This window comes from Coregonus clupeaformis, chromosome 16 (assembly GCF_020615455.1).
Source record: "Coregonus clupeaformis isolate EN_2021a chromosome 16, ASM2061545v1, whole genome shotgun sequence".
NCBI classification, from domain to species: domain Eukaryota; kingdom Metazoa; phylum Chordata; class Actinopteri; order Salmoniformes; family Salmonidae; genus Coregonus; species Coregonus clupeaformis.
The window spans coordinates 16,453,371-16,481,165 of record NC_059207.1 but is presented as its reverse complement, the minus strand read 5'-3'; the positions used below and the strand labels follow the sequence as shown (position 1 = coordinate 16,481,165).

The following is a 27,795-nucleotide window of genomic DNA, read 5'->3' as shown; positions in this document are numbered from 1 at the left end:
CAACTTCAATTGGGGTAGGGACGTTCCAAGGATCTGGATAGCAAGTAACGTTGAGAAACTAGAACTGCTCTGTAAAGCCTGTGACGTTTACTGTGGCACTCGTGTTGCATTGTGGGTGTTTCATGCATTTGACGATTATAACGCTAAATTTGATTGTTTTAATCAAGGAATTGAGTTGGAACATTCGTTTAATCTAAATTATTTATGAATGCCACGATATTAAAGACAACAAATTTTGATTCCTTCAAAATTGCATGCTGGGAAATGTGCTAATGTTCCAGCCCTGTCGTTTGCGGCGCGTAGAGATGTTAAACGAAACAGCATGCCAACCAATTTTATTGGGATTTAGCTAGCTAGCCAGTTACTTGTTTAACATATTTCTAACATATTTTCCACATCATATTTTGTGTAAATCATATCAAGACACATCTGTTAACTTGTCTGCTTGGATGACACTTTTGGTAAGTAACGCTAGTTAGCTCGAGCTAAATTAGACCATACTTTATGACTGATGCTGAAGTTGATGGATGTTGCTTTTGATTTAGGGTTATTTCAGGTGTTGTTTGTTAGTTACTGATTTAGTTGCAAATGTTATGTTGCTGTTCGCGCATGGGTTTGGATTCCAGCACGCCCCACCAGCTCGAGTTTCCACTAGTTTGCTAGCTACCACAGCCACAAAGTCAAAATTGGCTATATCGTAAAAATTCAGTTTTTTGTTTTTTATTTAAGGGTAGCCATAATATTTGCAGTGTGGTTAAGGTTAGGTTTAAAAACACATTTTAAGAAGATACATTGTAGAAATGGGCGGGGTTTATGGCTGTGGTAACTAGTGACAACCCCCTAGCTTGCTGTTTATGTTGACACTAGCTACAGCTTGTTACAACAGATATTGAAAGATGTTTGGTATCCATTCCTGGGAGTTACAGGTTAGGTACTGTTTGGTGTCGCACAGAATTTTCGACCAACCTTAACTTGGCGATACTATCTTCGTTCTCAATTCGACCAAACATCTATCTTCTAAAATGTCCTTGTCCAGTTGCTAGTCGTGCGCTTGAATTGAGAAGATGCTCCCTTATTAAAAAATGTTTTTTTTGCTCCATGAAGTAATCCAACAATGTGTTTGCTGCAATCTTGTCTATTTCAAATATTCTCTCATTGATGGAGACAGATGAGTGTCATCATGAAATGCGGCACTTTGTTTGGCCGAATCGAGAATTAAGATAGTATTGCCAAGTTAAGGTTGGTCGAAAATTCTCTGTGCTACACCAAACAGCTCAAAAACCCTTCTCCGTAGGGTTTTCAGTGGCTAGTTTAGCCCACTGTTGTCTGTGTGTGAACTACAATATCGACGTTGTGTTTTAACGTTTAGAAACGTCAATAATCATCGTTTGCGAAGCGGTTTTCGAAACATATGCTGATATGCCCCTTATCTTTCATATTCGCGAGAAATAATCTTTCAAATAAAAAAGATGCACTTACCGTAGCAGATCTATAAACTGTGTGCCTCCAGTTGACGAACTACACTTCCTCCCCAGTTACGCTTACTCACTAGCAGTGGTGGAAAAAGTACCTAATTGTCATACTTGAGTAAAAGTAAAGATACCTTAATAGAAAGTTACTCAAGTAAAAGTGAATCAGCCAGTAAAATACTACTTGAATAAAAGTCTAAAGGTATTTGGTTTTAAATATACTTAAGTATGAAAGTAAATGTGATTGGTCCTCTGTAGCTCAATTGGTAGAGCATGGCGCTTGTAACGCCAAGGTAGTGGGTTCGATCCCCGGGACCACCCATACGTAAAAATGAATACACGCATGACTGTAAGTCGCTTTGGATAAAAGCGTCTACTAAATGGCATATTATATTTAAATAATACTTAAGTATCAAAAGTAAAAGTATAAATCATTAAAAAATCATATTATTTAGCAAAGCAGATGGCACAATTTAATTTTCGGATAGCCAGGGGCACGCTCCAACACTCAGACATTATTTACAAAATATGGGATTTGTGTTTAGTGAGTTGGCCAGACCAGAGGCAGTAGGGATGACCACATGTTCTCTTGATAAGTGCGTGAATTTGACTATTTTCCTGTCCTGCTAAGCATTCAAAATGTAACGAGTACTTTTGGTTGTCAGGGAAAATGTATGGAGTAAAAAGTACATTATTTTCTTCAGGAATGTAGTGAAGTAAAAGTAGTCAAAAATATAAAAAGTAAAGTACAGATACCCCAAAAAAACTACTTAAGTAGTCCTTTAAAGTACTTTACACCACTGCTCACTAGATGGCTAATAATCACAGGTGGCGGCATCTGTCTTCCGGTAACAAGTGCTGTAAGGTGTGTAGTAATTTCTCGCTGATATGAAAGATATGTTCCTTATGTTTCCAAAACCGTACCGCAAGTGATGCGTTTGAACCAGGGGTTAAATTATTTTTCAATCGTTTCGTTCTGAATAGAACCGTATTTTTTTTCCCATTCCATTCCACTGTTCCGACCAGCAAAATAATGTTCTGAACCGGTTCAAACCCCTAAAAAGTAACGGTTTTTGGGGGGTGGGGGGGATTTAGCTCAACATTAATTTACTTCACCAATCAGTGCAGATCAGAGTTGTGAGCAGGGTTGAGGGGTTGGAAATCCAATGAGCGGTGAGTAACCGCTCTGGTGCACCATGTCCTTTTCTACCGCTCCCTTTCTACCGCTCCTCTAAAAACCGCTCCATGCTCACAGGGAAAGAAGCTCATTTAAAATCACAATTTAACCAACACCCATCTATTTTTGTGACTACCTGGACTTACCAATTGGTTTTTAACTATTGAATCCAAACCATATGGATTTGAATGAAAAATATTTGAATAAACATGAAAAGGTGAATGTAAGAAGCGAACATCATTTCAAATAGGCTACATGTCATATTAAACAGCATGTAAACACTCTAAATAGATCAGGAGCCAGACCGGGAGCCTAAGAAGGAATGAAAATGAATTATATAGGCAATAGGCCTATTATTTGAATTATTTGAAGGCTATAGCCTACAAGGAAATACATTGTGAAGTATGAAGAAAAAAAATTTATGCAAGCTCTGGATAAGAGCGTCTGCTAAATTACAAAAAAAATAAAAATAAATGAAGCATTTGCGAGTGCAACACAATGGGCTGGTAGGGACAGCATTTAAACAACATTTCGTTCTATTAAATAATTAGTCATTAAATTGTGCATATAGGCTGTGACTTAGAATTAAATACAAATTAAACAAAAAATGACTTATTAGTGCCTTTCAATTAAGTTTTAGAATTAATTTGTAGAAACACGAGTTTGGCCAGTCTATGGCTTCAGGTTCATGCGATGGTGCCTGGAGAGCCGGCCAGCAGCGGAGAATATCCTCTCCACCCCTGCAGAGCCACTGGGGATGCTAAACACCCTTTTGGCCACTCTTGCCAGGCTGGGCAGAGGTGCAGAGTTTTATTTTTTATTTTTCTATAGGTAGGCCTAAAGGTTTTTAGGCAAAATAACCCAATCAAAACTGAAAGCTCCTTGACCGTGAGAATATGCCAGGCTTATTAGGCCAAAATAAATGATGGCCTATTGAATAGATAATATAACCAAAATGAATGAAACGTTTAAGAGACTAGATTTTTTGTTAATAAATACTTTGCTACAATGACACACCTAGTTATCTACCCACCTCATTCCTTTCTTTTAGCATGTGCACGTAGTAAGTACACATCATACTTTTGGGATAAGTGTCTTTAAAGATTCCACAATGATTCTTTAGTTGTGGATGTTTCATGTAGCCAGCGTGTAACAACTGCCAACTGCTCGCGAGAAGGCCGACGCTCCAGCGGTTGGGAATGTCGCTCCAGTAAAATTGGGCACGCTCCGCTCACATACTCTGGTGCGGATAGAGCAGCTTGCTATGGAGCAGGCAAGCTATTTACATGCATTGGACAGACAAGTGTAGGGCGCGAGATGTGTCTGAAATTTTGCAGGTGGAGGAGGAGGCTTGGTTTGACGCGCTGGGCATCTTGTTATGACAACCATTATCTGAATTAGGCCCACATAATTATCTACGGAGGAGCGGCTTCTATGAAGGAATTTTGAATGTCTGAACTTCAGAGAGTTGTCTTAACTAACATTGGACCCGAGCTAGATAGCTAGCTAACAAGCTTGTGTGTGCAGAGCAGCACCAGATTAAAAATACATTTTTGTAGTTAAATCCAATGTGAAACATGATAACTATAGTGTCCTTATCTAGTATTTAAAAAGTTATTACATTATTATCTTATTAAATCTCTCTCTCCCTAATTTCTGAATCACGCAGGCTACAGTAAACTATTCTTAGGAGGGGGAGGGGCAGGTTGCCTACACACATACGCAGTGGCAAAGGTTTTCAACTTTTATTTATTTATTTATTTCACCTTTATTTAACCAGGTAAACCAGTTGAGAACAAGTTCTCATTTACAACTGCGACCTGGCCAAGATAAAGCAAAGCAGTGCGATAAAAACAACAACACAGAGTTACATATGGGGTAAAACAAAACAAAGTCAAAAATACAACAGAAATAAATATATATACAGTGTGTGCAAATGTAGCAAGTTATGGAGGTAAGGCAATAAATAGGCTATAGTGCAAAATAATTACAATTAGTATTAACACTGGAATGATAGATGTGCAAGAGATGATGTGCAAATAGAGATACTGGGGTACAAATGAGCAAATTAAATAACAATATAGGGATGAGGTAGTTGGGCGGGCTAATTTCAGATGGGCTGTGTACATGTGCAGTGATCGGTAAGGTGCTCTGACAACTGATGCTTAAAGTTAGTGAGGGAGATAAGTGTCTCCAGCTTCAGAGATTTTTGCAATTTGTTCCAGTCATTGGCAGCAGAGAACTGGAAGGAATGGCGGCCAAAGGAGGTGTTGGCTTTGGGGATGACCAGTGAGATATACCTGCTGGAGCGCAGACTACGGGTGGGTGTTGCTATGGTGACCAATGAGCTAAGATAAGGCGGGGATTTGCCTAGCAGTGATTTATAGATGACCTGGAGCCAGTGGGTTTGGCGACGAATATGTAGTGAGGACCAGCCAACAAGAGCTTACAGGTCACAGTGGTGGGTAGTATATGGGGCTTTGGAGACAAAATGGATGGCACTGTGATAGACTACATCCAATTTGCTGAGTAGAGTGTTGGAGGCTATTTTGTAAATGACATCGCCGAAGTCAAGGATCGGTAGGATAGTCCGTTTTACGAGGGCATGTTTGGCAGCATGAGTGAAGGAGGCTTTGTTGCGAAATAGGGAAACCGATTCTAGATTTAACTTTGGATTGGAGATTCTTAATGTGAGTCTGGAAGGAGAGTTTACAGTCTAACCAGACACCTAGATATTTGTAGTTGTCCACATACTCTAGGTCAGACCCGTCGAGAGTAGTGATTCTAGTCGGGTGGGCGGGTGCAAGCAGCGTTCGGTTGAAGAGCATGCATTTAGTTTTACTAGTGTTTAAGAGCAGTTGGAGGCTACTGAAGGAGTGTTGTATGGCATTGAAGCTCGTTTGGAGGTTTGTTAACACAGTGTCCAATGAAGGGCCAGATGTATACAAAATGGTGTCGTCTGCGTAGAGGTGGATCTGAGAGTCACCAGCAGCAAGAGCGACGTCATTGATATACACAGAGAAAAGAGTCGGCCCAAGAATTGAACCCTGTGGCACCCCCATAGACTGCCATAGGTCCAGACAACAGGCCCTCCGATTTGACACATTGAACTCTATCTGAGAAGTAGTTGGTGAACCAGGCGAGGCAGTCATTTGATAAACCAAGGCTATTTAGTCTGCCAATAAGAATGCGGTGGTTGACAGAGTCGAAAGCCTTGGCCAGGTCAATGAAAACGGCTGCACAGTACTGTCTATTATCGATCGCGGTTATAATATCGTTTAGGACCTTGAGCGTGGCTGAAGTGCACCCATGACCAGCTCGGAAACCGGATTGCATAGCGGAGAAGGTACGGTGGGATTCGAAATGGTCGGTGATCTGTTTGTTGACTTGGCTTTCAAAAACGTTTGAAAGGCAGGGCAGGATGGATATGGGCAGACACTGGAATGAAGGCTTTGCATAGGCGCTTTGTTGCAAAAAAAATGCCTGGAACGTAAAATAACGTTATTAACCAGTTCCCATGCTTTTAAAATAACGGTTCTATTCCGGAACAGTATAAATTACTTTTGTTCTCGGTTCTGATTTTGTACCTAGAAAATTTGTTGTTTTCGATTTTTGCAAATTTATTAAAAATAAAACACTTATCACATTTATATAAGTATTCAGACCCTTTACTCAGTAATTTGTTGGAGCACCTTTGGCAGCTTTGAGTCATCTTGGGTATGACGCTACAAGCTTGGCACTCCTGTATTTGGGGAGTTTCTCCCATTCTTCTCTGCAGATCCTCTCAAGCTCTGTCAGGTTGGATGGGGAGCGTCGCTGCACAGCTATTTTCAGGTCTCTCCAGAGATGTTCGATTGGGTTCAAGTTCAGACGTGACGCTTGGCATTCAGGCCAAAGAGTTCAATCTTGGTTTCATCAGACCAGAGAATCTTGTTTCTCTTGGTCTGAGAGTCCTTTAGGTGCCTTTTGGTAAACTCCAAGCGGGCTGTCATGTGCCTTTTACTGAGGAGTGGCTTCAGTCTGGCCACTCTACCATAAAGGCCTGATTGGTGGAGTGCTGCAGAGATGGTTGTACTTCTGGAAGGTTCTCCTATCTCCACAGAGGAACTCTGGAGCTCTGTCAGAGTGACCATTGGGTTTTTGGTCACCTCCCTGACCAAGGCTCTTCTCCCCCCGATTGCTCAGTTTGGCCGGGCGGCCCACTCTAGGTCTTGGTGGTTACAAACTTCTTCCATTTAAGAATGATGGAGGCCACTGTGTTCTTGGGGACCTTCAATGCTGCAGAAATGTTTTGGTACCCTTCCTCAGATCTGTGCCTTGACACAATCCTGTCTCGGAACTCTACAGACAATTCCTTCGACCTCATGACCTTATATAGACAGGTGTGTGCCTTTCCAAATCATGTCCAATCAATTGAATTTACCACAGGTGGACTCCAATCAAGTTGTAGAAACATCTCAAGGATGATCAATGGAAACAGGATGCACCTGAGCTAAATGTCGAGTCTCATAGCAAAGGGTCTGAATACTTATGTAAATAAGGTATTTCTGTTTTATTTGCAAACATTTCTAGAAACGTGTTTTCGCTTTGTCATTATGGGGTATTGTTTGTAGATCGATGAGGATATAAAAAAAAAATCCATTTTAGAATAAGGCTGTAACGTAACAAAATGTGGAAAAAGTCAAGGGGTCTGAATACTTTCCGAATGCACTGTAGTTAGCGTCTATGTTTACATATCTTGCACTACTCATCTCAGATGTATATACTGCATTCTATTCTATAATATTCTTCTGTATCTTAGTCCATGCCACTCTGTCCTTGCTTGTACATATACAGTGGGGAGAACAAGTATTTGATACACTGCCGATTTTGCAGGTTTTCCTACTTACAAAGCATGTAGAGGTCTGTAATTTTTATCATAGGTACACTTCAACTGTGAGAGACGGAATCTAAAACAAAAATCCAGAAAATCACATTGTATGATTTTTAAGTAATGAATTTGAATTTTATTGCATGACATAAGTATTTGATACATCAGAAAAGCAGAACTTAATATTTGGTACAGAAACCTTTGTTTGCAATTACTGAGATCATATGTTTCCTGTAGGTCTTGACCAGGTTTGCACACACTGCAGCAGGGATTTTGGCCCACTCCTCCATACAGACCTTCTCCAGATCCTTCAGGTTTCGGGGCTGTCGCTGGGCAATACGGACTTTCAAAGCTCCCTCCAAAGATTTTCTATTGGGTTTAGGTCTGGAGACTGGCTAGGCCACTCCAGGACCTTGAGATGCTTCTTACGGAGCCACTCCTTAGTTGCCCTGGCTGTGTGTTTCGGGTCGTTGTCATGCTGGAAGACCGAGCCCCGACCCATCTTCAATGCACTTACTGAGGGAAGGAGGTTGTTGGCCAAGATCTCGCGATACATGGCCCCATCCATCCTCCCCTCAATACGGTGCAGTCGTCCTGTCCCCTTTGCAGAAAAGCATCCCCAAAGAATGATGTTTCCACCTCCATGCTTCACGGTTGGGATGGTGTTCTTGGGGTTGTACTCATCCTTCTTCTTCCTCCAAACACGGTGAGTGGAGTTTAGACCAAAAAGCTCTATTTTTGTCTCATCAGACCACATGACCTTCTCCCATTCCTCCTCTGGATCATCCAGATGGTTATTGGCAAACTTCAGACGGGCCTGGACATGCGCTGGCTTGAGCAGGGGGACCTTGCGTGCGCTGCAGAATTTTTATCCATGACGGCGTAGTGTGTTACTAATGGTTTTCTTTTCGTCCCAGCTCTCTTCAGGTCATTGACCAGGTCCTGCCGTGTAGTTTTGGGCTGATCCCTCACCTTCCTCATGATCATTGATGCCCCACGAGGTGAGATCTTGCATGGAGCCCCAGACCGATGGTGATTGACCGTCATCTTGAACTTCTTCCATTTTCTAATAATTGCGCCAACAGTTGTTGCCTTCTCACCAAGCTGCTTGCCTATTGTCCTGTAGCCCATCCCAGCCTTGTGCAGGTCTACAATTTTATCCCTGATGTCCTTACACAGCTCTCTGGTCTTGGCCATTGTGGAGAGGTTGGAGTCTGTTTTATTGAGTGTGTGGACAGGTGTCTTTTATACAGGTAACGAGTTCAAACAGGTGCAGTTAATACAGGTAATGAGTGGAGAACAGGAGGGCTTCTTAAAGAAAAACTAACAGGTCTGTGAGAGCCGGAATTCTTACTGGTTGGTAGGTGATCAAATACTTATGTCATGCAATAAAATGCTAATTAATTACTTAAAAATCATACAATGTGATTTTCTGGATTTTTGTTTTAGATTCCGTCTCTCACAGTTGAAGTGTACCTATGATAAAAATTACAGACCTCTACATGCTTTGTAAGTAGGAAAACCTGCAAAATCGGCAGTGTATCAAATACTTGTTCTCCCCACTGTATGTATATATTCTTAAATCCCATTCCTTACTTATTTGTGTGTATTGGGTATATGTTGTGTAATTGTTAGATATTACTGCACTGTCAGAGCTAGAAGCACAAGCATTTCGCTACACCCGCTATAACATCTGCTAAACACGTGTATGTGACAAATAACATTTGATTTGGTTACACCAAACAGTACCTAACCTGTAACTCCCAGTAATGGATACCAAAAATCTTTGATTAAATCACATTATCTGGTGTAACAATCTGTAACTATGTTGTTACTAGTGTAATGTTTAGGTTAACTTAGCTAGCTAGCTACTGTATTTTAAATGTATTTTGTGCTATTAGCTGGTCTCTGGTTTTGTTATAATAATAATAATAATATCATTGATTTCCCGTTGTTTTTAAAAGGTGCCTCATTCATTATGTCCTCGGATGACCTTCTTGCACAGAGGGAGAAAATCGAGCGCCAGATTTTGGCGCTCGAGCAAAACCTTGGTCCGGAAAGCAATTCCGGCATTGAACTACTATCTTCAGACAGTTGTGCATCTGGTGGGTATCTAAAGCATGCTATTAAAGTCAGGTTGAGTAAAAAAATAAAAATAAAGCTTTCTTGGACTCAGGGATGTATCCTTGGGATTAGATGGGGGGGTAAAGTTGCTTCTACATCATTGTTGCAGTGGGGTTCTATAGAGGGGAGACCCTGACTCCTGCTCTAATCATAGAATACAATGTAGTCTCCACAACTCCTTGGCTGGCTTCCTAAATCTGTTATTTGTTTTCACTGTTGTCAGATGATGGATCAGACGACAATGCTTCTCAACCAGAAGATTTGGTAAGACTCACCAATAGTACCTTGTGACCATGATTTATTTCAGGTGAATTGAGAAATAATGTCAACCTGCTCTTCTAGGGTCCTCCGGGGAACCTGGAGGCAGAGCGGGAGCGTATACAGAGAGAGATTGAAGCGTTGGAGCGCACTCTTGGCCCTGGTGTATCTAATGCTGAGATTATGTCAGGTAGCTATGGCCCTTGCCTTGTGTTGTTTCAACAGGTTATTCGTTATTTCGACAGGTTATGCATTGTTTCATGGATTTAAGTTTTCCTGCTAGTATACATTTATACAGTGTGTGTGTGACCCCTTTTATAATGTGTTGAAACAGATGTGGATGGCCAAGGAAGTGCAACAGAATCGGTTAGTATTGATTAGCATTTTCACAATTCTAACACTCCAGTTTAACACAGTATGTGAAGGAAAGTTACTGTAACATGGCCTTGCTCTCTCCTTTCTCCCACATCTGGTAGAGCGAAGAGGACAGTGCTGAGGAGCTGAACCTACCCCAGAACACAGATACATGTCTGCAAATGAACCTGGTTTATCAGGAAGTGTTGAAAGAGAAATTAGAGGAGCTGGAGCGACTGTTAACAGACAATCAACAGCAACAAGTAAGAGACCAATAAAAGCCTACAGCTTCTCTTAAAGGTGCAGTCTGAAATCTGTTCAATTAATATTTTCACGTTTTTGCTCTGAGCTGTGCAATGTCCATGCGATGTAATAATTTCTGTCCGTCTTTCCCTACAGAAAGAGATTATGTCTCAGCTGTCTGGCACAGGAACTCCCCAGGCTACCACATCTGGACAACCCACACTGAAGCTTTTCTTGGGGAGCTTTCTGAAGCCCTATTTCAGAGATAAAGTCACATTTCTGGTAGGGATGAGTGCGGATTCAGTACAATATGAGCAGGGCAAGGGGTTATACCTACATGATTTTACATTGCCTCTCTAATTCCCACAGGGCCCACCCGCTAATCCAGAAACCAGGGAGAAGATGAGTAAGAGGATCAGACCTACTGACGACGTCAAGATGAAAAGATGTGAGTCTAAAAAATAATAATTGTTAGACCTTAGTGCACCTTGCATCCTTGTTATGTGACAACACATCACCATTATCGGAGAGTGACATATGTGGTGTCTTGGTGACTGTTAAATTCGTGATTTTGATTTTTCAGGGGAGGGGTGGCAGAAGACTCTGCTGATAAATGCTGTAGTCAAAGACAGCATGAAACGCATGATACAGCCCAAGCTGTCCAAGTAAGTAAATGGTGATTGTTTTCCCCTGAAGAGTATCTTTGCAGAGTATCTTTTGATAATGTTTTATTAATCATGCATATTATCCTATTAAATGGATTTTGAAATGGGAATGTCTTATTTGCTCCTGTGCTTTTCAAAATGTAGCAAAACTTCATATTTTTACACAGTTTTATGAAATGTAGGTAACATCTTTTAGGATTGGTGTTGACCCAATGGCCTTCATGAATGACATGATTTTCGTCTCATAGGGTGGAATACCTTACACAGAAAATGGCCAAAGCTGAAAACATAGAAAAGCTAATCCTGCGGAAACAAATCACTGAAATTGAAAAGGACATTGAGGCCATCAGGTGATTACCATCATAACTATTTTACGGGAAATAACGATCTAGCCATTTAATTCCAAGATGACACCGGTTATCATGTCAGACAGGTCTGTTTTGTGTTCGTTCTCACTTTACATGAAGAGATTGAATTGTTCAATTGTATTGCATTGTAATGTTCATAGACTCCAACTCAGACTAGTATCTGAAGCCTTTTGTGGTTCCTGAGTCAAACCATTGCTATATAACTGTTGCCGGATCTGCTTTCCCTTGCAGTGCACTGAAGGAGGATGAGCTGCTGGCTGGCCGCTATGATGACCATGACTGGCAAAAGATTTCCAATATTGATGTGGGTTGAGTAACTGCTGTCATCTCCTCCATTCATATATTTTTCCTATTGTTAAAAAGGTGTAAATGTGGAGGCTAACATCTTATTCCTATCCAGTTTGAAGGCATCCGTGAAGCTGAGGACATAAAAAGCTTTTGGCAGAACTACCTGCATCCCTCCATTAACAAAGCCAGTTGGAAGGAAGACGAAATTGAGATGCTCAAGAAAGTTGCTGTGAAATATGGGCACCACAACTGGGATCAGATTGCTGGTAAACTTGGGGTAAGAGCAGACAATATTGGTCAAATAGCCTTATCATGATCATTACGCCCTCCTATCGGTGGGATCCAGAGGTGATATTTCTAGTCCTGATTTGTACAGTTTGATTGATCGATTAGACTTTTTTGTTTTTAGAGAAGTGCCTGATACTGAACCGTTACATTTCTCGGTAGTAGGTAGATCAAGTGTAATTCCCTGAACGTCTTAACATGACCAATTTCTTTGAATGTGTAAACTATTCAGTGTTATCCATTCTGAACTCATGTCCTCTCCCCTGTCTGTCACACACAGACCAACAGGACAGCCTTCATGTGTCTCCAGACATACCAGCGCTACATCTGCACCGACTTCAAGAGGAGGATGTGGGGCAGAGTGGAGGACGAGATCCTTAGAGAGCTGGTGGAGAAAATGCGAATAGGGAACTACATCCCTTACACCCAGAGTAAGTCCCCACCACCCAATGTACAACCTGGCTTTTACTCATTACCTATGTTATTGTTGGTGCACATCAATGACAGTTGTTGTTGTTGTCCCCAGCTTATGTCCCCTTCTTTATAAGGCTCCTTCCTGTAAGAGCATAAACTGATAACTGATGATAATGTCTGCACTCACTACTGTAAGTCACTCTGGATAAGAGCGTCTGCTAAATGACTCAAATGTAAATATAAATGCAAAGCTCTCAGGATACTGTCCACTGCTCTACTCTACTGATTTGTCTCTGTAGAAAAAGTGCTTGTTCAATATAAGATACTGTAGCTTGTCATGGTAGTGCGTCATGTGTTGGGTTCTGGTAATTCAACTTGCTTTCTCCATGATTTCTGTTGTACTCCAGTCTCCTATTTCATGGAGGGCCGGGATTCATGCCAGCTGATGTATCGGTGGACTCAGGTTCTGGACCCCACCCTCACGAAAGGCTATTGGTCTAAAGAAGAAGATGAGGTATGGGCAGGAGGGTCTTTAGCTTTTTTGTTGGAAATAGTGTCTTTAGCTTCATTGAATCTGTTTCAAGGACCTTTTGCGATGTCCCCATATTTACAGTATAGGTGTTTGATAATATAAGTTGTGCTCCGATTTTTGGTTGTTGTTGCAGATGCTACTGAGAGCAGTGGCTAAACACGGGGTGGGGAACTGGTGGAAGATCCGTCAGGATGTGCCTGGCAGAAATGATGGCCAGTGTAGGGACAGGTGAGGACTAATATTGACTCTGATCGATTGGGCCAACGCATTAACCAAACTCTCACGACATTCACTGACAGTCTCCCTGATGGCCACCCTATTCTAGTTAACTCAAACTTGAAAAAGTATTATAAACTAGGTGGTTCGAGCCTTGAATGCTGATTGGCTGACAGCCATTCAAGGCATAACATTTACTTTTTGGTCCACCAGCCACTGTGGCAGGTAGATCAAAAAATCTACCAGCCACTCAGATGTTTTGGTAACACTTTACTTGACACCCAGGGTCATAACACGTTATGACACGCTCATAACTATGTCATAATATGTCATAACAGCTGACATAACTTGTCATAACCTGTCATAATAGGGTCATAACACTGTCATGACCCATATATTTACACCTGTTGTGACATATATTGCGTTATGTTATGGCTGGTTATGACACCTGCCAAAAGTTTCCTTTCGTTTGAAAGTTTGTTTCTTAAGTCCTTTGTTATTGTAATTAATAATTTAGTCCCGCCCAAAAATTCATCATATTTTAAATAACTTGCAGAGAATACACTTTATGATACTGTCATGAAGCATTATGACCATCCTGTGTCACTTCACTTGGACTAAGAAAATACACTTTGACACTGTCAAAAAGCATTTAGACCATCATAATCATATAAGCCAGATAAGCCTTTCACGTACATGCCCTTATGTCAGACAAAAAGAGGGTGTCTTGTCCTGCTCCTGAAATCATCCCAGTCATCAGCAACAGAGCATTGGGGTAGGTGCATGTCTGACATCGATTTGTGTGAAATTACAATGATCATTTAATATGGTAAATTTCTGAAAATGTTATATAACATAAACATATTGTTGACAAGTAGGCTATGGTGAAATGGAATGTTTTGCCTTGTGTGGTAGGTTTTGTAGGTTTTGACAATCTTATGTATGTGTCATAACCAGCCACTCGTCTCCCGAGTGGCACAGTGGTCTAAGGCACTGCATCGCAGTGCTAGCTGTGCCACTAGAGATCCTGGTTCGAATCCAGGCTCTGTCGTAGCCGGCCTTGACCGGGAGACCCATGGGTAGGGGAGGGAATGGCCGGCAGGGATGTAGCTCAGTTGATAGAGTATGGTGTTTGCAACGTCAGGGTTGTGGGTTCGATTCACACAGGGGGTATGAAAAAATATATAATGTATGCACTAACTAACTGTAAGTCGCTCTGGATAAGAGCGTCTGCTAAATGACTAAAATGTAAATGTAAAATAAAATAATGCAATATGTCACAACAGGTCTAAATATGTGTAATGAAAGTGTTATGACCATATTATGACAAGTTATGTTGCTGTTATGACATTATGACATGCTTATGACTGTCATAACGTGTTATGACGCTGGGTGTCAAGTAAAGTGTAACTGTTTTTTTTTTTTTTCTTCCCCCAGACAAAATATAATTTTTTCAGCTGAAATTACACCAACAAAACACACAAAAATGGATGAGCATGCTTTGTAATGTTTCTAAAACAAATGTATTACTAGTAAGACGTAACGTGGTATATTGTTTAATTTCATTTCTTGGTGACCGGAGTCTTTCAACCAAAATGTCACAGAAAATGAGGTTACCATGGTAGCGCGACTCCAGTCATGTTTGTGCCTGTGAGATTGAGTCTGACTAGTAGAAGCGTTGTCTTCTCTTCCCTAGCAGTTGAAACTCAAACATAGAAAAACAACCTAGCTTGTGAACAAAACAATGTAAATAGCCAAGAAACACAAGGACAAAGTCTCACTTCAGTAGAATTTAGTTTCAAGTAAATTAGACCAACTTTTATGCCTATGTGCAGCGCTTCTAGAAATTAATGTTTCACTCTGCTCTTTACATGCACACAGCCCCCAGCCAGGCAGTGTTGCAGCGCGAGGTGGAATAGGCTATATAGGATTCCTAGTTTGACTTTGTGCGACTAATTTACCAGCTATGAAACAAAGCGGCAAAAATACTTTGAAAACAACTACTGCAGCATTTATTTGACTACAAATGTGATCATACTTGACTATTTTTATTCACAAATGCAAGTGAAATGCTCGCAATGTGGAGCCCTGACCACCCGCCAACATGGCTGGTGAAATGGACATCTTACACACCAATGCCAAAATCTACCCGCATTTGGCAGGTGGCGGGTGTTAATCTTTGGCCCTGCAGCCATGGTATATCAGATCTTATATCACGGTATGACAAAACATTTATTTTTACTGCTCTAATTACTTTGGTAACCAGTTTATAATAGCAATAAGGCACCTCAGGGGTTTGTATTATATGGCCAATATACCATGGCTAAGGGCTGTATCCAGGCACTCCGCGTTGCGTCATGTGTAAGAAAAGCCCTTAGCCATGGTATATTGGCCATATACCACACCCCCTGGGGCCTTATTGCTTAATTAGAACATACTGTCACTGACAAACCGTTGTTCCATTCTGTAGGTACGTGGACGTCCTGATTGGGAACGTGAAGAAGGGGCCCTTTGACGAGGAGGAAAAGGCGCAACTCAGACGATTGGTGGAGAAATATGGATGTAGGAACTGCTATAGAAAGCTGACTCGCACAGAAACTATATCAAAAATAATCAGGTTACCTTTCTTGATAATGGTCTAACAGTTTATTTTGTCTTTTTTTTTATAGGTAAATGGTCTAAGATAGCTGCAGAAATGCCTAACAGAATTGACTGCCAGGTCCTTCAACAGTGGAGGAGAATGAGTGGGTACAAGGTGAGTGTTGACTATGTAGCCTTATTGTCCTTCTCAACTCAATCTGTGACACTGGACACAGTTCATTACTCTCTTGTTTTTGTAAATAGCCCAAACCTCGGAGGGACAGAAGGAGAAGAGGATTGCAGAGAAAGGCAGTGGCTGTGAGGAGCATCAAGAGTAGGCTGAAGAGGCTAGACGATGATGTGCACTCAAGCTCCGATGAAGAGGAGAGCGTCAAGATGGAATTTATGGACAGTGACGATGAGAAGAAAGAGAAGTTATTTGAACTGTACGGGTCTGATCAGGAAAGTGACATTTTCGAAGACTACACCCAACCAGACATGGAGCAATGGATCCCCATGCCAGAGAAGCAGTTTGAAGGGCCGGGGATGGTGAGGAGCATGATGGTTGAACGGCCCAGCGAGGACACAACGCAAGAGCAGGAAGTGACGGACAGCCATGCCGCAGCACGCAAGTTCATGGTGGTACGCTCTACCGTCCTGGACCGCTTTGGCAAGCCTGCTGCCACTGTCATTGGACAAAACCCCCCAATCCTGGCAAAGAAGGTACTGGCATTTATTTATAAACAGTCATGTGATTCGTTGCACCATTATGTGTATAGCTTATACAGATTTTGAACACCCGTCCCTAGATGAGCCTTTATGAAGTTGTCAACCTAAAATGTATGCAACCATTGTCATTTTGTTCCCAAATACCACCATCATCATAAAGCAGAGACTAGATCTGCATCAGTACCCATAGCTACATATTTACTTAATCGGAGTGCATCACAAAACGGGATCACTAGGCAGTTAACATTAATAAACATTCAATCATTCATCAGCTGTGTAGCTCATTTAAAGTGAGTCTCTTTGTTTATGAACTCTGAAATATGATTATTATTTTAGAATATGTAGTAAAGTTAGCTGGCTAACCCATTGATTCCTGCTTTGTGACGTAAGTAAAGCAGCGTGTGACATTCTCTGTATGTGTTCCTTCTAAAGGATTACAACAGTGACCTGGCCATGCTCAAGGTGTGCTATGGAGAGGTGAGAAACCTGATTGCTTGGAAGAAAACAAATGCCACAAAACATGTAAGTCGCCAGGGGACACACATTTTTTTGCCTCTCTTTATGTGGTGAAACAGGTGTTTCAATTGCTTTTTATCCCAAACAAAGATGATTCCAGTGGATACATTTTTGTTCATTTGTCAGAATAGATTTAGTGAAAATGATATATATTTTTAAAGGAAGTGACACAGATTGAGCTTTGTTAATACAGATGTCTTCTCCTTGTAAAGCCTGTGACGCATGTCTTCTGTTTTCTGTCCCATGTAAATGTCTGCAGAAAAACAGTGGGTCTACGAGCGGAGACCAGGGGAAGCCCCACAATTCCTCAAGGCAAAAGGACTCCTCTGCCAACAGTGAAACCTACACAACTCTCAACTATTCCCTTCAGTTGGCAGTCACTCCCTGGGTGGGCAATGTGCTTATGCCCCCACCAACCTCTTCAAACAAGCTCCGTGAAGGTACTTTACGAGTTGTCACAGGCAATACGTCCCAACTTCTCTCACTTGTAGAAAAGTAAAATGAGCATTCTTGTTGTTACATAATGGGTTTTGGAAGACTGAACCAAGGACTTGACTTGATCGAGAGTTATATACAGTAAGTGTACAAAACATTAGGAACACCTGCTCTTTCCATGCCATAGACTGACCAGGTGAAAGCTATGATCCCTTATTGATATCACTTGTTAAATCCACTTCAGTCAGTGTAGATGAAGTGGAGGAGACAGGTTAAAGAATGATTTTTGAGACATGGATTGTGTATGTGTGCCATTCAGAGGGCAAGACAAAATATTTAAGTGCCTTTGAATGGGGTATGGTAGTAGGTGCCAGGCACACTGGTTTGTGTATCAACAACTGCAACGCTGCTGGGTTTTTCTCACTCAACAGTTTTCCGTGTGTATCAAAAATGGTCCACCACACAAAGGACATCCAGCCAACTTGACACAACTGTGGGAAGCATTGGAGTCAACATGGGCCAGCATCCCTGTGGAACGCTTTTGACACTTTGTAGAGTCCATGCCCTGACGAATTGAGGCTCTTCTGAGGGCAAAAAGGGGGGTGGAACTCAACATTAGCAAGGCGTTCCTAATGTTTTGTGAACTCAGTATATATAGAGAGTTGGGCCAGGTTTTAGAACGGCTGCCATGTTAGCGCCTTTATTCTAGACATTTTGGTGACGTAACAATACAAGAGCGCCTCCGACAGTTCCCTATGGAATGACCCGCTGTAAACAAGCAGAACAGAGCAACGAATTTCATTTTTATTGATTAGCATTTGGGATGATGTGTATCCAAGTCTGTACTGTGTTGTGGTGTCAACAAATTGCATATCTGCTTTCACTGGACGTCTTCATAGGTTTGAAAACTATCAGAAATAAACAGCACAATGCAGAAGCTTCACTTATCACTTAGCAATGGCTATGGAGGAGAAAAGTGCTGGCCCATGTTAATTCCAATGCTTCCCACAGTTATGTCAAGTTGGCTGGATGTTCTTTGGGTGGTGGACCATTCTTGATACACACGGGAAACTGTTGAGCATGAAAAACCCAGCAGCGTTGCAGTTCTTGACACAAACCGGTGCGCCTGGCACCTACTACCATACTCCGTTCAAAGGCACTTAAATATTTTGTCTTGCCCATTCACCCTCTTAATGTCACACATACACGATCCATGTCTCAATTGTCTTAAAAATCCTTCTTTAACCCGTCTCCTCCATCCTCCTTCATCTACACTGAATGAATTGTATATAACAAGTGACATCAATAAGGGATCATAACTTTCACCTGGTCAGTCTATGTCATGGAAAGAGCAGGTGTTCTTAATGTTTTATATAGTCAGTGTATATGACTCTAAATGTATCCTACTTTCTCTTGTTTTTGTAGCGGACATGGTACGAGAGAGATCAGAGAGCATTGGACTCACCAAGACCCCAGTGTTCTTGTTCTTTCTGCAGGTAGGGAATGAACCCACAAAGGCAAAGTTTTATATGAATGAGCACAATTATGCCATTATGTTAGTTGGGTTTTACTTACGGATGCAAGCACCTAGGCCTATGCAGAAATTCTGGCATGTATTCTAATGCTGATAGACAAGCACGAATGACCTCAAGCTACATATCAACAACATATGTTCTTTATTGGCATATCAAGAGCACATGACTAGCTATTATGGTACACAATTAATGCATCATAACATCAGTCCAGAATATCAGAAAAGGGTTAACTGATAATAATGCCATATTTTGAATCCAGTGTCAGCCGATCCTGATCATATGAACATTATATAATGCATTTTCTAATGTGATCTGAAACAGGTCCTCCGTGTAGATGCTGAGGGCTGTAAGCAGATAATTAAAATGCGTAACAAACAAGTGAGTATAATTTACTACACTATAAACAAAAAGTCCTCATACTTTACAACCTTTACACAGTTTTATGTTTTTGCATGTATAATAATTGCTACTTACGGTGCATTCGGAAAGTATTCAGACCCCTTGACTTTTTCCACATGTTGTTACGTTACAGCCTTATTCTAAAATGGATTAAATAAAACATTTCCCTAATCAATCTACACACAATACCCCATAATGACAAAGCAAAAACAGGTATTTAGAAATTGTAGCAAATTTACATAAGTATTCAGACCCTTTTTTTATGCGACGCGAAGTTGACCTCAGGTGAATCCTGTTTCCATTGATCATCCTTGATGTTTCTACAACTTCATTGGAGTCCACCTGTGGTAAATTCAATTGATTGGACATGATTTGGAAAGGCACACACCTGTCTATATAAGGGTCCACAGTTGACAGTGCATGTCAGAACAAAAACCAAGCCATGAGGTCGAAGGAGTTGTCCGTAGAGCTCCGAGACAGGATTGTGTCGAGGCACAGATCTGGGGAAGGGTACCAAAACATGTATGCAGCATTGAAGGTCCCCAAGAACACAGTGGCCTCCATCAATCTTAAATGGAAGACGTTTTGAACCACCAAGACTCTTCCTAGAGCTGGCCGCCCGGCCAAACTGAGCAATCGGGGGAGAAGGGCCTTGGTCAGGGAGGTGACTAAGAACCCGATGGTCACTCTGACAGAGGTCCAGAGTTCCTCTGTGGAGATAGGAGAACCTTCCAGAAGGACAACCGTCTCTGCAGCACTCCACCAATCAGGCCTTTATGGTAGTGGCCAGATGGAAGCCACTCCTCATTAAAAGGCACATGACAACCCGCTTGGAGTTTGCCAAAAGGCACCTAAAGGACTCTCAGACCATGAGAAACAAAATTCTCTGGTCTGATGAAACCAAGATTCAACTCTTTGGCCTGAATGCCAAGCGTCACGTCTGTAGGAAACATGGCACCATCCCTACGGGGAATCATGGTGGTGGCAGCATCATGCTGTGGGGATGTTTTTCAATGGCAGGGACTGGGAGACTAGTCAGGATCGAGGGAAAGTTGAACTGAGCAAAGTACAGAGAGATCCTTGATGAAAACCGGCTCCAGAGCGCTCAGGACCTCAGACTGGGGCGAAGGTTCACCTTCCAACAGGACAATGACCTTAAGCACACAGCCAAGACAACGCAGGAGTGGCTTCGGGACAAGTCTCTGAATGTCCTTGAGTGGCCCAGCCAGAGCCCGCTCCCCATCCAACCTGACAGAGCTTGATCTGCAGAGAAGAATGGGTGGAAACTCCCCAAATACAGGTGTGCCAAGCTTGTAGTGTCATACCCAAGAAGACTCGATGCTGTAATCGCTGCTAAAGGTGCTTCAACAAATTACTGAGTAAAGGGTCTGAATACTTATGTAAATAAGATATTTCAGTTTATTTATTTATAAATTTGCAAAAATGTCTAAAAACCTGTTATTGCTTTGTCATTATGGGGTATTGTGTGTAGATTTCATGAGGGGGGGGAAAAAACAATTTTATCCATTTTAGAATAAGGCTATACAGTGGGGGAAAAAAGTATTTAGTCAGCCACCAATTGTGCAAGTTCTCCCACTTAAAAAGATGAGAGAGGCCTGTAATTTTCATCATATGTACACGTCAACTATGACAGACAAAATGAGAAAAGAAAATCGCATTGTAGGATTTTTTATGAATTTATTTGCAAATTATGGTGGAAAATAAGTATTTGGTCACCTACAAACAAGCAAGATTTCTGGCTCTCACAGACCTGTAACTTCTTCTTTAAGAGGCTCCTCTGTCCTCCACTCGTTACCTGTATTAATGGCACCTGTTTGAACTTGTTATCAGTATAAAAGACACCTGTCCACAACCTCAAACAGTCACACTCCAAACTCCACTATGGCCAAGACCAAAGAGCTGTCAAAGGACACCAGAAACAAAATTGTAGACCTGCACCAGGCTGGGAAGACTGAATCTGCAATAGGTAAGCAGCTTGGTTTGAAGAAATCAACTGTGGGAGCAATTATTAGGAAATGGAAGACATACAAGACCACTGATAATCTCCCTCGATCTGGGGCTCCATGCAAGATCTCACCCTGTGGGGTCAAAATGATCACAAGAACGGTGAGCAAAAATCCCAGAACCACACAGGGGAACCTAGTGAATGACCTGCAGAGAGCTGGGACCAAAGTAACAAAGCCTACCATCAGTAACACACTACGCCGCCAGGGACTCAAATCCTGCAGTGCCAGACGTGTCCCCCTGCTTAAGCCAGTACATGTCCAGGCCCGTCTGAAGTTTGCTAGAGTGCATTTGGATGATCCAGAAGGGGATTGGGAGAATGTCATATGGTCAGATGAAACCAAAATGGAACTTTTTGGTAAAAACTCAACTCGTCGTGTTTGGAGGACAAAGAATGCTGAGTTGCATCCAAAGAACACCATACCTACTGTGAAGCATGGGGGTGGAAACATCATGCTTTGGGGCTGTTTTTCTGCAAAGGGACCAGGACGACTGATCCGTGTAAAGGAAATAATGAATGGGGCCATCTATCGTGAGATTTTGAGTGAAAACCTCCTTCCATCAGCAAGGGCATTGAAGATGAAACGTGGCTGGGTCTTTCAGCATGACAATGATCCCAAACACACCGCCCGGGCAACGAAGGAGTGGCTTCGTAAGAAGCATTTCAAGGTCCTGGAGTGGCCTAGCCAGTCTCCAGATCTCAACCCCATAGAAAATCTTTGGAGGCAGTTGAAAGTCCGTGTTGCCCAGCGACAGCCCCAAAACATCACTGCTCTAGAGGAGATCTGCATGGAGGAATGGGCCAAAATACCAGCAACAGTGTGTGAAAACCTTGTGAAGACTTACAGAAAATGTTTGACCTGTGTCATTGCCAACAAAGGATATATAACAAAGTATTGAGAAACTTTTGTTATTGACCAAATACTTATTTTCCACCATAATTTGCAAATAAATTCATTAAAAATCCTACAATGTGATTTTCTGGAGAGAAAAAAATCTCATTTTGTCTGTCATAGTTGACGTGTACCTATGATGAAAATTACAGGCCTCTCTCATCTTTTTAAGTGGGAGAACTTGCACAATTGGTGGCTGACTAAATACTTTTTTCCCCCACTGTAAGGTAACAAAATGTTGAATAAGTCAAGGGGTCTGAATACTTTCCGAATGCACTGTATAAACAATTTGAACAGAGCTTATTGTGACGTCAATTTATCTGTTTCAGGCGGTACTCATGGGACACACATCTTGGGAAGCGAAACAGGGTAACACGTTCTATTTGTATATCGCCTTGAATATGTCATATCCTGTGAAAGTGACGGCCTCTTATGCTTTACTTCCGTATCGTTCCCCGTGCTGTTTTGAATAGACATAGTGGTTATATCTTCAAATTCATGAAAATGCGGGCATTTAAAATGTATACAGTGGGGGAAAAAAGTATTTAGTCAGCCACCAATTGTGCAAGTTCTCCCACTTAAAAAGATGAGAGGCCTGTACTTTTCATCATAGGTACACGTCAACTATGACAGACAAATTGAGAAGAAAAAAAATCCAGAAAATCACATTGTAGGATTTTTAATGAATTTATTTGCAAATTATGGTGGAAGATAAGTATTTGGTCACCTACAAACAAGCAAGATTTCTGGCTCTCACAGACCTGTAACTTCTTTAAGAGGCTCCTCTGTCCTCCACTCGTTACCTGTATTAATGGCACCTGTTTGAACTTGTTATCAGTATAAAAGACACCTGTCCACAACCTCAAATAGTCATACTCTAAACTCCACTATGGCCAAGACCAAAGAGCTGTCAAAGGACACCAGAAACAAAATTGTAGACCTGCACCAGGCTGGGAAGACTGAATCTGCAATAGGTAAGCAGCTTGGGTGAAGAAATCAACTGTGGGAGCAATTATTAGGAAATTGAAGACATACAAGACCACTAATCTCCCTCGATCTGGGGCTCCACACAAGATCTCACCCCGTGGGGTCAAAATGATCACAAGCAAAAATCCCAGAACCACACAGGGGGACCTAGTGAATGACCTGCAGAGAGCTGGGACCAAAGTAACAAAGCCTACCATCAGTAACACACTACGCCGCCAGGGACTCAAATCCTGCAGTGCCAGACGTGTCCCCCTGCTTAAGCCAGTACATGTCCAGGCCCGTCTGAAGTTTGCTAGAGTGCATTTGGATGATCTAGTAGAGGATTGGGAGAATGTCAGATGAAACCAAAATATAACTTTTTGGTAAAAACTCAACTCGTCGTGTTTGGAGGACAAAGAATGCTGAGTTGCATCCAAAGAACACCATACCTACTGTGAAACATGGGGGTGGAAACATCATGCTTTGGGGCTGTTTTTCTGCAAAGGGACCAGGACGACTGATCCGTGTAAAGGAAAGAATGAATGGGGCCATGTATCGTGAGATTTTGAGTGAAAACCTCCTTCCATCAGCAAGGGCATTGAAGATGAAACGTGGCTGGGTCTTTCAGCATGACAATGATCCCAAACACACCGCCCGGGCAACGAAGGAGTGGCTTCGTAAGAAGCATTTCAAGGTCCTGGAGTGGCCTAGCCAGTCTCCAGATCTCAACCCCATAGAACATCTTTGGAGGGAGTTGAAAGTCCGTGTTGACAGCCCCAAAACATCACTGCTCTAGAGGAGATCTGCATGGAGGAATGGGCCAAAATACCAGCAACAGTGTGTGAAAACCTTGTGAAGACTTACAGAAAACGTTTGACCTGTGTCATTGCCAACAAAGGGTATATAACAAAGTATTGAGAAACTTTTGTTATTGACCAAATACTTATTTTCCACCATAATTTGCAAATAAATTCATTAAAAATCATACAATGTGACTTTCTGGATTATTTTTTTCTCATTTTGTCTGTCATAGTTGACGTGTACCTATGATGAAAATTACAGGCCTCTCTCATCTTTTTAAGTGGGAGAACTTGCACAATTGGTGGCTGACTAAATACTTTTTTCCCCCACTGTATAAAATTATATTTGTGTTTGTGGATGAATTGACTTCTACCAGATACCTTTTTATGACGTTTTTGCACTTGAAGACCAGTGCACAAAGTTTCTGCGCATTGAAGACCTTTTTTTTTTTTTACTTTTTTTTTTTACTACGAAAGTTGAGAAACTACAAGGCTGAAGGGCAGTCACTTCCTGCTTACTTTCACTGTGTATTCTCACCAACAAAAATCACTTATACATTAGCTAAGAGCTTCATCACCCCGATCAGCGATGGTCAACTGCAAAGTATATTTTTTTAAACAAATCTATTCATCGATATTAAATGTATAATTGTGGTGATTACACCCATATTATTAGTGAATTAAGTTTAACATAAATACCTCTGTTTTTATTTACTTATTCTAGCTTCATTGAAAAAACCAAAGCAACGGCATGGTCCCAGAACGGTAGCCAGTATGCTGAACCAGAAGGGAAAGGAGCAGCAGAACAGTCAGCAACAGAACAGTCAACTTGTGATGATGTTCCCTCAGACCTTTGTCATTGCACAGCCTGTAGTACAGTCCACCCCACATCCAGCGGTCCCCTTCACTCCAACTTCCAGACAACAACTCATGCCTTCCACACTTACCCAACCCGGACCCTCTACCCCCAGCCGACCCATACCCTCCACACCTGGTCAACCTGTACCCTCTACCCCCAGCCGACCCATACCCTCTACCCCCAGCCGACCCATACCCTCCACACCTGGTCAACCTGTACCCTCTACCCCCAGCCGACCTATACTCCCTGCTCCTGTCCAATCCTCAACCATAATAGACAGGGTGAATGTTCAGGCAAATGAGAGTCCTTCAGCAAAGAAACGCAATCGCAAACCTACTGAGAAAGCACAGGCCAACAAAGAGGTCAAGGATGCTGCAATTGCTAAAAAGTCAGTGGAACAGTCGCCCAAACGCAAGAAAGCCCGTATGCAAAGTCCTCCCAATGGAAACCTGGTTGGCCAAGTTTCTGACATAATTCTGTCCCCTCCACAAACTGCCTGGGTCCTGACGCCCAATGGACTTGTGCCAATCAGTGGCATTGGCATCCACATGACACCTCAGAATCTACCAGAAAATGCTTTTGCACCTGCTTGTCGATCGCCTGTTATTATCAACCAGCAAGTCCCTCTAACACTAAATGCTGCTGCAGCACAGGCCTCCTCCAATGTGACCGATGTCTGCCCATCTCCCTCTGCCTCATCCATAGCACAGGGAACTGCCTCCCCATCTGTTTTCTCCTCTCCCTCTGCCTCCACTACCTTCATAAGCAATACTGCTCCAAGGATGACCAACCCAGTGAACAGCGTGAGAATGACTAACCCAGTCCTGCAGACTGTGGCAACCACTGGTCCCCAGCTCAATGCGGTGTCACCTGTTCTCTCCGTCCCCATGAACACGGTCATCTCGGCTCCCATCAGACCACAGACTGGCCTGCCACAGGCTTTAGTCCTCAATGTCCCTCCAGGCTCTCTTCCGGCCTCATTCCCTCAGGGAGCCTTCCGAATCGTGCAGCTTATCCCCCCTAAACGTGCCCCTCCACCCCGCAATCCAGAGCTAATACAGTTTGATCCCAACCTGATGTTCACGGAGGACCCGGCCCAAGTGAGAGAGTGGTTGAACGGCAAGAATGGAGTTGCGCTTCCGGAGTTGGACGTCACTCTGCCCTACCTTCCCCCCTTTGTCAGCAACTTGAATACGCTGTCGAATGTCCTGAAATGTAAAAAGACGTTGGCAATTAGTGCCATGCTGGTCCTGTGCCCAGAGGAGAAAGAGAACCTGGAAGAGGAGCAGCATGTAGCGGCAGTGCGGAGCCTCGTGGCAGAGCGTTTCAGCCATAACCCGGGCTACGTGCTCCTGAAGGCTCGCTTCTTGTCTTGTTTCACCATGCCTGCTCTTCTGGCTACTATCAATCCAGTCAAACTTTCCAAGTCTCCCACCCCGGACCACAGTGATGTGGAGGAGGAACCGTTCAGGAACCGTCCTGGGGAGCAGAAGTATACTGTGTCTGAACAGCCAACAGCACTCCAGGTGAGTTCAGCCTCAAACCAATCATCCTTCATGTGTTCGATACACTGCCTTTCTGTCCTCTTCTCTCACTGAACCGTTGAGCGGATCTTGTTTTGTTCTTTTCTCAGGCCCCTCTGCTAAGCACTGATGGAACAGGAGCCCCCGCCACCTTCTTCTCCGGAATCACCACAAGAAATAAAAGCCGCAACCTCGACATGGACACGGAGTAATTGGAATAGTTTTGGAGTGAGGTGTGGTCTTACGGGTTAAACCAGTTTTCTGTGTTTGAAAGTTCTTGCCAATTTTGTTTTGTCACTGTCATAAAAAGGGATGTTACTGGAACTGATAGAAGGTAGCTGTATTCTATGACGTCACTCAATACAGTATAGTTGCTGTTGAAATTGCACTTAACGAATGGTTCATATTTGTACTTGTTTTTGTTCATAATTGAATTATTCTTATACATTGTGAAAATAGTATTTTGTTTACCTGTACATATTTTGCAATAAATCATTCTACTTGTTAATAAATGTGTATATATTGGATCTGCAGAGCACATTGGTCAGATCGGCCCTCAACAAGCAGTTTTTTGCAGACCACATAGTGGTCACTGAGGGTGCATAATAGTTCAAATCTGTGCAGAAAGTACTAGCTATAAAACTCACTATATTCTGTCAGGGTGGTTTATTTTTGGCCAGAAATGTCCTCAAAGGGGCACACCTCTCCTGTGAACCTCGCCTGTGAATAAATGTTTATTAGCCAGGATGCAAAAGTTTATTAGCCTCAAACTAAGGATGCAATTGTTTATTAGCCCGAAGGATTGTGCAGTTTCATGAGTGATGCAAAATTCAGGTAACTTTCCCAAAATCCTCAGGTGTTCCAGTAGTCCTGGTTGAAAGATTTCTGGAATCAGGAATAAGCAGGAAGTTGCAAATTCTCAATCCACGATCTCTGGAAAAGTTGGGACTTTTAGGAAAGTTACTGGAATTTTGCAACCCTAGTTAAATGGATTAATATTACATTGTGTGTATATAAACCAGTAAATACTCAATAAAATATTTATAAGCAATATTCTTTCCCTGATGGGCGAGGAACCTGTTTTCTATATTATTTACAATGAAAATATATTGTAGCTTAATTTTAGAAACTACAGCAATCAAGTCAGTGTAATAATGTGTTTCATCAACTGAACTGTTTTTCATCAACAAACGAGGGAAGGAAGTGATTGAGTCATTGCCTCACAGTCCTTAAACGAGGTGTCTGTACTACTGCCAATACTCTTATCACTAG

The 27,795-nt window shown here is 42.2% G+C and overlaps 1 protein-coding gene across 2 annotated transcripts; it reads left to right on the top strand.

The window, feature by feature from the left end:
- Positions 1–144: 144 nt before the first annotated feature.
- On the top strand, positions 145–27,556 carry LOC121584511 (snRNA-activating protein complex subunit 4). 2 transcript variants are annotated; one of them, XM_041900424.2, is made up of 25 exons: positions 145–461; positions 9,481–9,621; positions 9,864–9,904; positions 9,983–10,088; positions 10,233–10,264; positions 10,375–10,515; positions 10,652–10,777; positions 10,865–10,943; positions 11,079–11,160; positions 11,409–11,510; positions 11,760–11,832; positions 11,929–12,093; positions 12,382–12,532; positions 12,923–13,029; positions 13,181–13,275; positions 15,734–15,825; positions 15,933–16,018; positions 16,108–16,566; positions 17,005–17,094; positions 17,348–17,528; positions 18,949–19,019; positions 19,380–19,436; positions 22,705–22,744; positions 24,866–26,526; positions 26,634–27,556. In XM_041900424.2, the coding sequence occupies exons 2-25, from the start codon at positions 9,495–9,497 to the stop codon at positions 26,733–26,735; spliced, it is 4,266 nt and encodes a 1,421-aa protein (XP_041756358.1). In that variant the 5' UTR covers positions 145–461; positions 9,481–9,494; the 3' UTR covers positions 26,736–27,556. The 2 variants fall into 2 exon arrangements, with proteins under 2 accessions (XP_041756358.1, XP_045081558.1); XM_045225623.1 differs by lacking the exons at positions 22,705–22,744; positions 26,634–27,556 and having other exon boundaries at positions 24,866–24,947.
- Positions 27,557–27,795: the final 239 nt, after the last annotated feature.